This window comes from Notechis scutatus, chromosome 2, assembly GCF_049901735.1.
Source record: "Notechis scutatus isolate UNSWTSFEM ecotype Mainland chromosome 2, rNotScu1.2, whole genome shotgun sequence".
Classification (NCBI taxonomy): domain Eukaryota; kingdom Metazoa; phylum Chordata; class Lepidosauria; order Squamata; family Elapidae; genus Notechis; species Notechis scutatus.
Window position 1 is genome coordinate 242,568,428 of NC_142010.1, and position 13,916 is coordinate 242,582,343.

The window sequence follows — 13,916 nt, forward strand, 5'->3', positions numbered from 1 at the left end:
CTTGTACTAATGGAACACAGAATTTTACTTGGATCCTGATAGGTTTTCACACTTACATATGCCTTCAAGTTCTGAATATAAAATCTTTCATCATTTTAAGGTAGAATGGCCAGAAGAATGTAAATTTGGGGGTGTGTATGTATGTATATATATGAATAGATATTGAATTATAAAATTATTCAAAAGCCAAGGCTTGGTCTTTAATGCTATGGCTCATTTCAAACATTCCTTTTAATGAATTCCACGTACAGCAATTTCCTAGAGGTATGAACACCCCAAATCTCCTCTCTAAATATAGGGAAGTTTGTAACAGGTTCAATTGGAGACATCAAAAACATTTTAAATAGACACCACAAGATGCATGAGTAGTTTAAAGGTCAAATTTATTAGGAGATTAAGAGATGTATTATACATGGACTATAAATACAGCACAGCTGACTTTATTCACAGTCAGATGCAGAGACAACCAATGCCAACCTATTTTGTGGACACCCTTGTTCTTTTGTTCCAAGAAAAGTTTGCGCCATAAGACTTGGATTTAGGTTTTGGAATCCTCTGCTCTTGAACATCATAGCTCCAGCCTAGGAAAAAACATGTTGAGAATTCTAAACAACACACATATAGCTGATAATACTGAGCAAGTGCAACACAAACAAAAGCAAGTTCAAGCTTTTAAGAGCTAACAGAGAAGAAATACCAACATATTTGATATACAATATGCAATTACTAGTTTATTCTATTGCAAAAGGCAGTGAACAATAATCCTTTAAGACAGATATGTCTTAAATGTGACCTACACCTGTTCCCAGGTTTGTCAGATCTCAGGCACTGTATGTTCCAACTTTCACCACTCCTGTTGATGGACCAGGACTGACAGTTGACACATGAAGGTCTGTAATCTTATGCATTCACACCTCTCTATCAGATGTCAAGCCAAGTTTTGGAAATATGCCTGGTAGCAGAGTACCCCAATGCCACAAGGAAGCAAGAAGGACAAAGAGGTGAGCTTTGGAGAATTTAGAATGTGATCCTGAATTCAGAATCAGCTGCTTCACATAACAGGAATCTTGCTAATTTTTCCATAGCTTCACATTTAAAACAAATGAAATTGCCTGATATAATGACTTTTAAAGAGTTGTTTTCCAGCTATAAACCTTATTCCGAATATATTTCTTTGTCACATTCAGAAAATGGATTTGCATGATGATAGCCATACAGAGGCAGAAAGGAATGGGCAGTCTGAGACAGAGACATGGGATCAAGGAAGGATAAATTGTGATTAATAGACTATTCACATCCCAGTAAAAGTGCAATACTGACACTCTGCATTCGTTTCTGAGAAAGCCACCTTTCTCAGGGAATGGGAATGAGAGAGGATATGATATCAATCTTTTTTTTTTTTATTCTCTTTTATATGCAAGACATAACCTAGAGAAGCTTCACAGTTTCAGACCTATATTTTTTGAGGAACAGCTAACTCCTTTCTATGAAAAACAAACAAAAACAGTCTTGAGTCAGAAGAAAGTATTTCAGAATATATCAACATGACAACTGTTTAATATGATTATTAATTGTATGCATAAAATATCTCCTACTTGGATCTCTTTAAATCTTTTGGCCTATATACTGTCAACATTATGTGCTATTAGGAATAATTTAAAGAAAATTTGTTCTGAAGTAAATATATATTAAACAAGAAGGCAAACCTAGGTTAGGCGCCTAGGGATAATTTCAACTTTTGACTCTAATTCAGGAATGAAACTGAATTTAATAACTGCATGTTTGCAGAGTGTTAGAAACAAGCACATAAAGAATCACAGGGTTTGGCATCATTTGATCTGCCTGAGAATCTCTGCACTCATGGGGCCTAATCATGGAATAAGTGAGACTTGTAAACCTAGATAAAGATGCCCTGGCACAGGCAGATGGTAAAACATCTCTCACTTGCATTCACTGGAATTAGGCCAATGTTCTTAGTTCTCACTTTAGCAAACTGATTTTCTTGTCAAATATTTGTAGGAAATGAGATAAAGTAAAATGTAGAGATTTAGTTTAACACCAACATTTATGGGATATGAATGCTTTATAAGAAGTACTCCCTAAAAGTTCTCAGTCTATTTAAGATGTCAGGCGTAACATATTCAATGTGTTTTAGTTAAGAGAATTGCTAAATCAACATTTTGGGTCCTGTAAAATGGAGGCAGATGACCCCCAGTTTAGATTTTGATCCAATGGCTGATCTTCTCACTAAAAGCAACAATATTTATTACAAATATTTATTATGCACAGATCAAATTACTTATTAAGTATTTGTTTCTTGGTGCTGGTTTTAATCTCTAAAGCCAAAATGGCTTTCTACCTGCAGGACCATTTAGTACCGATGGATCCTACCATACCCAGACACACCCCTTCCCCATGACCTCATTAGGGACACTAAGGCTCCTCCCTCCAAAGATGTAGGGCCAGTAAGAAATGTGTTTCTCAATACTAGCACTATGGCACAGCCATCCTGCCTATCTTGGTAAAATTGTGTCATAATTTGATGAAGACAATGTTGGATACAAAACCCCCATGATACCGAGCACCACAGCTTGGTATCAATAAAGGTAAAGATTTCCCTTTTCCAGTTGTGTCTAATTTTATGGGGTGCTCATCTCCATTTCTTAAGTGTTTTTCCAGACATTTCTATGATCATGTGGACAGCATGACTATACACCAAGGGGGCACAGAACACTGTTACCTCCCACTGAAGTGATACCGATTGATCTACTCACATTTGAAAGCATTTGTATGCTTTCAAACTGCTAAGTGTGCAGGGGCTGGGCAAGTAATGGGAGCTCACCCTGTCATGTGGCATTCAGGTTCAAACCTGGGCTGTCAGCTTTCCAGATGACAAACTCAGCATTTTTAACCACTGAACCACCACACCCTCTTTTGGTATCAATATTCCAGGATAAATCATATACAAGTGAAAAATCTGCCTAGGATGTTTGCAAGGTAAGACACCAATCACTCTTTGCCAAGTTAGCCAACCAGAGTAAGGATGGTTAAGAAAACGGGAGTGACATGAGTCTAGGAAGGGACACCTGAATAATTTTTACTATTGATGAGGTTCAATATTTTTTTATTATTAACGATATCTAGTGTTCATCCTAATTTCAATTTCAAACAATATAAGATAATGTTAATATTTGAATGTTCTATAGCAGTTCCTGTTGTGCATCACTATTTATACTAGTACTGCTACCCACTCAACAGAACACATCTGCCAAGATGAAATTTCAGTCCCATGCCACTGTCATTTTTTTCTGCTAGTAGCTCAAACTCCCCCTCTCATTCAATAAGCATGCACTCATCAATTGTACTCTGATTGCTGCTGTACATACCATTTTTTTCAGCAAATGCAATAGCATCTTCTTTTGTAGAGAAAGTTAGTTGCATATTGGATAGAGGATCCGCTCTGTAAGTAATAAAACATTATGGAAATTACATAATTACATAATGGAAATTGCAGGTAAAACATTTAAAAGTTGCACTATGATTTCAGAAAAACTATTAAGATCCATCTGTTTCTTCTAGTGCCAAAGTGGCACAGTCATGGCTCTGGCCTAAAGGAAATCCTCTTCCTATAAATTATCTTTGTATCTCTGAGAGAAAAGGCACACAAAGGTGCTTCTCTAAAAAACAACTGGACCAAAGATTCAAGACCTGAAGAAGCTTCTTGGATGAGAAGCGAAACGTTTTCAAGGAAAAAAAAACAAGAAAGTCCAACTGCCTTTCGAAAAAGCACTTTTGGTACAACCATGACCTGGATGACTGAGAATCTCCATAGAAAGTTTCAACAGAGATTCTTAATGGACAGACACAATAGTAAGATGCCACGTAGGGCTTTAATGAACACTCTGAATGGAGTTGGGAAATCAATGGGCAAACCTTCTGCTTCTGAAACTGAGTGGTAAAATTCACCAGTAAAATTCTAACAACCATATTCTATACTCTTTGAAGCCTCACAATATATTGCAATAATGCTGATGGATAGTTCTTAAACATCTCAATATCTAGATCAGGTAAGTCAAACTCATGGCCTATATGTCAGATGCATCATGCGCTGGCCACGCCCACCCCTGGTTTAGCGAAGGGGGAAAAAGTCACGATAAATCACATGACAACAATGTGACGCCACGAGCTTGACACCCCTGATCTAGACCATTAAGAAATAGCAAAAATGGGCAAAAGTATTTGGGTCTGTAATAACAGTACTAATGCTGACATACTGGGACCTTGAAGACAATCCTGTCCAGAATAGAAGTATTATCAACTCCACAAATACAAAAACTGTTAGCTCACAGCACTGTCATCTTCTTAGAGTTCAGTTTCTGTTTATTTGCTACCATCTAGCTCATTGTCAAATCAGCAGCTTCACGGCCTCACCTGACTCATAAGGCAAGGGGAAAGTGTCATCATATGCTGATCACATTTAACTCCAAATCCCTGGATGACCACATCCAGTAGTTTTGGAGAGTTGCTAAAGAAAAACAACAGATGGTACAGAATAGAATGGAAGCTTGTGGGCACAATACAAGCGTGCCTCAGCCCTGGCTGGAAATCCCAGAGATTTTTAAAACACAGATCTGGCTAGAACAACCACACAACCTTGCATGCATTCTTTTATCTATTTAAATTTAAATCATATTCTCTCTCCAAGAATTGAGACAAATTGCTAGTGCCTGCTTCTAATTCTGAAGTTTCACTACATCTTATGGTGGGTTAGAAATGCAATTTATTACACCAGAAAAAAAAAGAAACAAAAATAATCTAATTTTTCTGTGTGCATTCTGATTTTTGATTTCTAAGGAGGAGGAGGAGGCTGAACCACAAAAGGGCCAAGAATTCTTAGCCTTCCATTTTCTGAGTAAGCCAAACATCCAAACCCACAGTCCAGCCTGAAATGTTAAACATGTGCTTACTTAATTTTTCAGAATATCTCTTTCATGAATAACATCACCACAGTCACTAAAATAGAACATCTAGTACTACCAAGGGAAGCATGATGAATTCTCAGAATTTATGAGACTAAATCTGTTACAGCAGCTCTGAAATTATATAAAATGTGTCTCAAGGTCATAAAAGTGTGCAATTGCTTCCTCGCAAAAAGTCCTTTCCATCTGCAACTAAATCTTCATAAAATCTGCAGTACTTTCTTCACTGATGGAGAACTAACTTTCTGACTTTAGAAAGCAAGGAGATAGGTGACAGACAAAGACAGATTGTAAACCGAACAGCGTCTTTCATTGAGCCTTTGATATAAAATTTAATGAATTATTAAAGCACTATGGAGATACTATCACATGGTATTATGCAACAAAAATGCATCCACTCTCACACTGAGGTAATTTTGAGCTAAGAATCTAGGCAGTTATAATACAAGTGGGAAACTTTTGTTTTTTACCGATGTCCAAAATCCCTTTCCGCTGCACTAAGGGAAATCAAGATTGATTTGTTTTCTTAAGGAAGACACAAATCTACCTAATAAAGGAAAATAAGGTAAACCAAGAATGTTCCCAAAGAATTTGCTTCAGCCAGTATCTAAAGTGGCATAGTCCCCAAAGAAGAGGCAGCCTAATTCTAAAAGTAAAAGAGTCAAGGAACCTGGGCAATTACTTTAAGAACCTAGCTCAAATATTACCTAAGCTGGAAGCATCCCTACAGATACATATCGGCTTGTCACATCTGTTTGCAACTTTTAGCAATGCTTTCACTGGAATGCATGCTCTATCTGACTGAATTTATAAGATGAGGGGGGTTTATCATGTTTATCCAGTCTACAGATAAACCAAAAATTTGCTGGAGTATAAGGATTGTTTCACAGACATTGCTTTGTCAAATGCAAATCAGATCCTGCAAATTACCACATAATCAGTGCTTTATCTATAATTAGTAAATTATTATCTTTCATTGTAATTTATTTAATTGTTGTGAATTGTCCAGTTTCTGGGCTAAGATTCATTAGGCTATAGTAAATAAAGATGACTGTTTTGGCCTCTCATTTCTTTATCAGTAAAATTTAATCTAGCTTTTTTTTTTTTCCTTTCTGAAGCATTTTCTCATAGGTGCAGAGTCTGCTTTTTCAAATCAACTGAGTGTTGATCAATTGATTGGACAGGAACTGACGCACCAGGTTGTGGCTGGAGCCTGATGTCACGGGCTGAGAGAGAGAGGGCGTTGGTACTTACCCGACACACCCGTTCTTTTTGAGCTGTGAAGAGCATCCAGTAGTGGGAGGTGCTTCAGTCTCTGCATGTCTAGGCTGGGCTTAATTTGTGGAACGCTCCTCCTCCTCCACGGTACTCCTCCCCAGCGTTCCCCAGTTTTGGTGAAGACGAGAGAAAAAACTGCCCTCGTCCTCAATGCCCTAACAACTCGTTGGCCGAAACAGGACCCCACCAGATGGAAAAAAGGGTGGGGCTGGATGCTCTTCACAGCTCAAAGAGAACGTGTGTGTCAGGTAAGTACCAACGCCCTTTCTCCCATGAGCTGTTCAGAGCATCCAGTAGTGGGACATACCAAAGCTTGGCCTGTCCTACGGGAAGGACTCCGTCTGGTCTGGAATCTCCTCCTGGTCCCTGTGGACCCGTTGCAGAACTCTTCTGCCAAAGGAGGCCTCAGCGGATGCAAACACATCTATTTTATAATGCCTAATGAATGGTGATGGAGAGGCCCAGGTTGTGGCTCGACAAATTTCAGTTATTGGTGCCTGTGTGGCCCATGCTGCCGATGTTGCGGCGCTCCTTGTTGAATGAGCTGTTATGCCCCTGGGCACCTGCAGGGATTGAGTCTGATACGTTTTCGCTATCACGGCCCATAGCCAACGGCCTATTGTAGAAGGTGAGACCTTGCATCCCTGAGTGTTGGGCTGAAAAAACTTCCGATAAGGCCTCCGTTTTTCTGAAAGCCACTGTGCGGTTGATATATATTTGCAATGCTCGCCTCACATCAAGCCTATGCCATTGTAGTTCCAACCCTTGGGATGGTCTGGGACAAAAATTAGGAAGTATCAGCTCTTGTGCCCTATGAAAAACCGAGTTAATTTTGGGTATAAATGTAGGATCAGGACGAAGGACCACCCGGTCAGAATGGAAAACACAAAGATCTTGTCTGATAGACAAAGCTGCAATCTCCGAAATATGATGAGCAGAAGTGATCACTACAAGGAAAACTACTTTATACGTCAGAAATTGGAGACTTGACGATTTCAAGGGTTCGAAAGGGTCCTTAGTGAGTGCGACGAGGACCTTGTTAAGGTCCCAGGTGGGATAACAGTGTACCGCTGAAGGGCATAAATTTGTGGCTCCTCAAAGGAAACTCCGTATGCATGGATGATGGGAAAGAGATAGTAGACCTTCACAAGTGAGAACTGACGCCAAGGCCGCCACCTGTCTTTTCAACGTATTAGGTGATATTCCCTTGTCAAGTCCCTCTTGCAAGAACTCTAGGATTTGAGCCACAGATGGAGATATGGGATCAATTCGAGACTCGGTACACCATTTACAGAAACTGGACCATGTGGCATTGTAAATGCGAGTTGTTCAGGGGCGTCTGGCGGCTTGGATAGTGGTGATAACTCTGTTGGAAAACTTTTCACTCTTCAGACAACTCCGCTCAACATCCAGACGGTCAGGTGCAACCATTGAGGGTCCAGATGTTGAAGGGGTCCCTGGGTTAGCGAGACCTTGGCTGGCGGAATTCTCCATGGTGTTGATACGGATAGACTGCGAAGGTCTGCAAACCACGGCCATCTGGGCCAGTAAGGAGCTACTAGAAGTAGTTCTGCCCTCTCGTCTAGCAGTTTCTGGATGACCTTGGGAACCAGTGGAAGTGGCAGGAATGCATACAGAAGTCCTGGGGGCCAACGACAGCGGACTGAATTGAAGTTCTCTGCTCCTTGCGAGGGGTACCTGGAAAAAAATCTCAGGAGCTGAGCGTTGGGGGGGAAGCGAACAGGTCCATCACCGGCTGTCCAAATGTCCTGACCGCCTCTTGAAACAGGGTCGGATGGAGGCACCGCTCCGATTGATTGATCGTGGCCCTGCTTAGCCAGTCTGCCTGTGTATTCAACAGACCCGAAATGTGCTCTGCTCTGATGGAAAGTAGGTTGCTCTCCGCCCAACGATACAAGCGCTCCGCTTCTCGCATGAGATGTTTCGATTGTGTGCCCCCGTTTGTTTATGTGAGCTGATTGCGTACCTGTGGAATGAAGCTGCGGAGAGCCAGGTGTACTGCTTGAAGCTCCAGCCAATTTATGCTGCACGACTGTTCTATGGCGGACCAGTGGCCTTGGGTTGTGAGCAATTGAACGTGCGCTCCCCATCCAAACAGGCTGGCATCGGTGGTGATGGTAAGTCTGTGTGGCTCTTTGAAGAGGCAGCCTTTGTTGATGACTGGTCTAGTCCACCAGAGGAGAGATATGAGGACCTTTGATGGTACCCTGACCTTGTATTTGGAGTTGCTTCGGCCAGAGCGCTGGTACGGGAGCAGGAACCACTGGAGGGATCTAGTGTGGAGCCAGTCCCAAGGGATGATAGAGATACATGAGATCATCTTGCCTAACAATTTTGATAGTTCCGCTAGGGACACCCTCTTAAGATCCCTGATCTCCTTGATTAATTGCTGAATGCTATTTAGTCTATCTGGTGACAGGTAAACTTTGCCTTCCACCATATCTATGACTGCCCCCAGATGGGTTAACCAAGTCGATGGTGTTAAATGACTCTTTTTCCAATTTATTGAGAACCCGTGTTGTTGTAGGGATTGTAATGTGTTCTGAGTATCTTTGACTGCTTGATGAGCGGAAGATAACAAAATCAAGATGTCATCAAGATAACAATGGAGTCATACGGGGATATCACGGAGATGAGCAGCTAGCACTGCGAGAACCTTCAGGGAGGTCCTGGGGGCAGAAGCTAGTCCAAAAGGAAGGTCCACATATTCAAAATGGTGGTTATTATAACAGAATCTCAGAAATTTATAGTGAGAAGGCCGAATAGCAATATGTAGGTACGCCTCTGTCAGGTCTATGGACGTGAGGACGTCACCCTTTCTGATTCCAAGTAAGATAGATTGCAGGGTATGCATTTTAAACTTGCAATATATTAAGAAACAGTTGAGACGTTTCAGATCCAATATTGCTCTCCACCCCCCTGAACTTTTGGGAACAACAAAAAGATGTGAATAGAAACCTTGCCCTCGTTGGTTGGTGGCTACTGGCTGGATGGCTCGTATGTCCAGTAGGTGTTGGATAGCTGCTTCCATGAGATTACGTTTAACTGGATCTCTGGAGAGAGGGCATGACATGAAAAAATCTGGGGGAGTGGATTGAAACTCCAGCGCAAGTCCAAATCTAATCATGTCTCTGACCCAGGAATCGGAGGTTGAGAAGTCCCATTGGTCCGCGAATAATTTAAGGCATCCGCCAATGGGGGTCAGGTCCAGGGAGTTATCTTGGACACTGAAAGGACCTGTTTCCTGTCCCCGAAAGGATCTCTTGGATTGACCACCCCTTCTGCTCCTATCCCCGAAGTCGGACCTGTCTGGCTGCTGCCCTGGTCTGAATGATGGACGTCTCTGGTATCTGGGTGAAAAGGATCCCTGGTAAAAGGGCCAAAAGGATCCCCTCCAAAAGGACTGAGGGTTTCTAGAATCTGACTTCCGAAAAATGGAAGGAAGAATTTTCTTTTTGTTTCGGGTTTCAATTAGTAGCAGATCAAGGGAAGGGCCAAACAGCCTGTCTTCCACAATTGGGGATGAAGCCAGCTTGCATTTATGCTTAAAGTCAGCTTGCCAATGTTTTAACCATAGTAAGCGTCGCGCTGTGACACGTGAAGTGATGGCCCTGGCTGAAAACTTGACTGCATGATAAGTTGCGTCAGCTGAGAATTCAGCAGCTGCTATAAGATTAGCAATATCTTGGTGTGCTCTAAGGTTGGAATTAGGGACATGTTCCCGTAAGAGGCGGAGCCATCTGAGAGAAGAACAGGTGAAGAAGGAGGCGGCCATGGCTGCTCTGATGGCCCACGTGTCAGACTGATGGGCTCTACGTAGGGCTAGCTCGGCCTGTCTTTCCTCCAGCTTTAATGCCTCCAGCGCATCACTGGGAATGGAGGAGGACGCTAATCCCACTATAGGTTGATTTACCTCGGGAGTATTCAATAATTTTGAGAAATCAGGGGCCAAATTGAAATATTTCCTGTCATATCCTGTGGGGGCTGGGTACACCGTTGCAGAGGCCCACTGTTTCTGTACCAGGTCCAAAAACATGGGAGGAACTGGGATCACCTCTGCTTCGACTACTGGTTGGTTGAAAATTAGATCTTCTGGTCCTTCTTCCGAACGAGTTGGAATGGTAGAAGGGGTCGACTTGTTTAGGCATGCAATATTTTTTGCCTTAAACAAGAGAGATCTGAAAAGTTGTGGGCGGAATAAGCCTGTAAAAACAGGTTGGTCAGGAACAAGGCCCTCATCCTCAGACATTCCCCTTTCTAAGGGGTCTGCTTCTGACAGGGGCTTGCTGTCATGTATTGATCCTGATTCAATCTCTTCCATTTGATCAATTTGATCCACTTCTTCCTCCTCCTCCTCCTCCTCAGTCGGCCCTTGGAGGGGGACCTCCCTTTGTAAATGTACCTGGGTATAGTGCTGCTCCGACCTGGTCAATGACCTCAGCAATTGTGAATCATGATCGGCGATCACAGGATATTCCCTGGTCATAACTGCATGTTGAAGACCTGCTGCGATTCCCTGGCAGATTGCCAGCTCCATCCAGGCCTTCATCCTCTCTGGAACTTCCTCTGGAAGAATGTCGTCCTGACGAAGACTGGCAGCCGTCGGAGTGAATGTAACTTCAGGAGCCCTTCACGTGGTCGGTGGGCCTTGGGGAGCCAAGCTGCGCCAGGATGAGAGGGAAAGATCTAGGGGAGGAGGAGGGCGGGAAGAGGTAGATGGACCTGGACTGGAGGAGGGGAAGTCCTGTGAGACCTTGTGCGCCTCCCGTGTGCACTTATCTATCTGTTTTTGTAAAGCTTTATGGCACCTGATGGCATCCCTTTCTGAAGTTTTAGAATTCCCTTTAGCTTGCTTAGGTTTGTGCTGAGATTTGGCTTTGACTTTCAAGGATGAGGTCTGAGAGCTGCTACTGTCTGCCATTTCGATTGAAGTTGGAATTGCAGTATGCTTGTTATACAATGCAATACTGTGAAGGCGGTTGGCACGCCCAGGGGCCTGATCTGAGGACAGACCAGTTGCCCTGATGATGTTTTTATTGCCCCCTTTCCTCTTTTTTTTTTGAATAATACCTATCTATAATGAGTCATATCTCAGTAATAATATTTTATTAATATTAAAATATTATACCGAAGAGAAAATAATAATAATAATAATAATAATAATAATAATAATAATAATAATAATAATAATAAATTAATTAATTAATTATAATTATAATTATAATTGTATTATTATATAACCATATATATATATATATATATATATATATATATATATATATATACACACACACACACACACACACACACACACACACATATATGGCAATATGTATATGAATATTAATTAAGTGGCACGATGTTACATGCTGAGAAACCAAACAGCCAAATTGAGAACGCCTGAAGGCCCAGATTGATAAGGGTAGAGGCCTTCAACAGCTTCCCTGCACAGGCGGACACAGGCCTAGGTGCTCGCTGTTGTGCCGCTGGGTTGATTGGGCTGTGAGGGTTAAGCCAACAATTTAACTGTAAGGATAGCCTCAAATGTAGAAAAAAACCAAGACGAGGGTATAATGGTCCCCAGTGTTCCTGAAGGGAACCTCTGCTCAGAACAGAGTTACCTCACACAGCACGAAATGGAATACAGGAGCACGGCCACAAGGTCTTGTAAGAAAAGATGGCCTCCGGCTGTTAATCTTTTGGCGCGTTCCCCAGCAGCAAACTCCCGCCGTGTGAAGGAATAGCCTCCGATGGCTTTTCCTATAAGGCTAAACGGCGGGAAGGGTGGAAGGCACTAAGCATTTGAATCCTCCACCCCAAGTGGCCTTCAGAGGGGGAAGGAAGGTGATACGACTCTGTTGGGAGCAAAGAGCTCACGCCGCTGTTCGGGTAAAAGAAACCTTGCGGCAATCTGTTGGAATGGCAGGGGTAGAAAGATCGGTTGTGGGGAGGGGGCGCGGAACAGCACCAAAGGCTCCCGCCGCTTTGGGGCACGAATTGCGCTTCCTTGTAATGCGAGCGATCTCTGTAATGCGAGCCAACGTCAAGAGATCGCAATGCAATTAGAAGGCTAAAGGATTCTAAAGACAAGCTGATTAACTTTCAAACCTGCTTGCAAGGAAAGAATTTTTCCTGTTTCGGCCAAGGAAGAATCACAAGCACTGCCTATCTCTCACGAGGCTGAGCCAAAACGGGAACGCTGGGGAGGAGTACCGTGGAGGAGGAGGAGCGTTCCACAAATTAAGCCCAGCCTAGACATGCAGAGACTGAAGCACCTCCCACTACTGGATGCTCTGAACAGCTCATGGGAGAATGACTGGTCCTAAGTTACCCAGTTGGCTTTCATGCCTAAAGCGGGACTAGAACTCACAGTTTCCTGGTTTCTAGCCTGATGCTTTAATCACTGGACAAAACTGATTCTTATGTAATGGAGCTAATAACAACAATTTGATCTTGTCTGACTCTTAGAATTTTCATGGCCCACTTACTGCAACTCCACATGGTCATTTCTGCATTCGACCACCAGAGACTCTGTTTCTCGAGTGTGAGAATCACTCCAATTTCACACTTAGAAGTTAATTAAAAATTCTTAAATAAAAAAAAATCATCCCTGGCAAAAACATAATTTTATTAGCACTTTTAAAATCTAACCATGTTTGGTAAATGTCTGTATTAGTTGATCAAATAATAAACTTTGAACATGCTAACTATTTTATACTTACGAAGATGCCCAACCCATCAATGGGTTTTCCCAGCGCTCTCTTGTATCAAATTCCATTTTCCATTTTTTTGTGTTATTAACACCAGCTTGCATGGCATTACGGGCTGGAACAAAAATGTACGCTTTTCTTGTTTTAATATGCTCCTCTGGAACACCAGTTAGAGGGGTAATGTCCTATGAAAACAAGAAAGAAGACATAAACGAGTACATTTTTTTAAATGCCAATGATCTATACTTTGGAGAAAGTCAGTTTTCATTGAGAAAATTCATTCATTGAGAGGAATGAAATACGGCGTTTCCAAATCTATTCATCATTCATGTATAGGTTAATTCAAAAATCTTTTATGCATCTTACATAATCTTTCTGGAATTACAAATTTTCACTAAACAGAAAATATTTAAACCTCAGGCATGCTGTGGTACCTTTGCAATGCACTGCTGTAAACATTTCTTCTGTAGTGTTTAGGCTAAAACATATAGCTCTGTGTGGCGCCCCAGAAGTCTTAATGAAGCTTAACACCATGCATTTATCTCAGTGCCATGACTAAGCAGTTTTGCATTACATGTAGTCCTTGTTCCACCACCTTGTTGTGGCTGTTCACAATTACAATTGTGATGACTCCAAATTCTATATTTTGCCTCCAAGTTCTACACCATACTTGACTTATATTTTGAATCTACAGCTTTTGGTACCACCCAGTTGAATGAAGAATTCTGGAAAGCAAAAAAGCTTGCACATTTTTGTGCAATTTTGCTGATTGGATTGGAAGTATCAACTAACGTTTGGAGGTTAGTTTTAGTTCTTATAGGCCAACACAACTATTTCTGGTTTTAGCCAGTAATATACTGCATGAATGGAACTGCAGTGATATGATTAAAGCTCAATAAGCCAGACGTTTTGCATAGGTTTGAAGCAA

General features: G+C 41.9%; 1 protein-coding gene across 1 annotated transcript in view; it reads right to left on the reverse strand.

The window, feature by feature from the left end:
* Positions 1–366: 366 nt before the first annotated feature.
* NDUFS4 (NADH:ubiquinone oxidoreductase subunit S4) overlaps positions 367–13,916 on the reverse strand; it is a 47,823-nt gene continuing 34,273 nt past the window's right edge. Inside the window, exons 3-5 of the mRNA XM_026687391.2 lie at positions 13,001–13,173; positions 3,387–3,460; positions 367–581 (exon numbers count right to left, since the gene is read on the reverse strand). Of these exons, the coding sequence (XP_026543176.1) occupies positions 478–581; positions 3,387–3,460; positions 13,001–13,173 (351 nt within the window). The 3' untranslated portion in view covers positions 367–477. The remainder of the gene's footprint in view (positions 582–3,386; positions 3,461–13,000; positions 13,174–13,916) is intronic.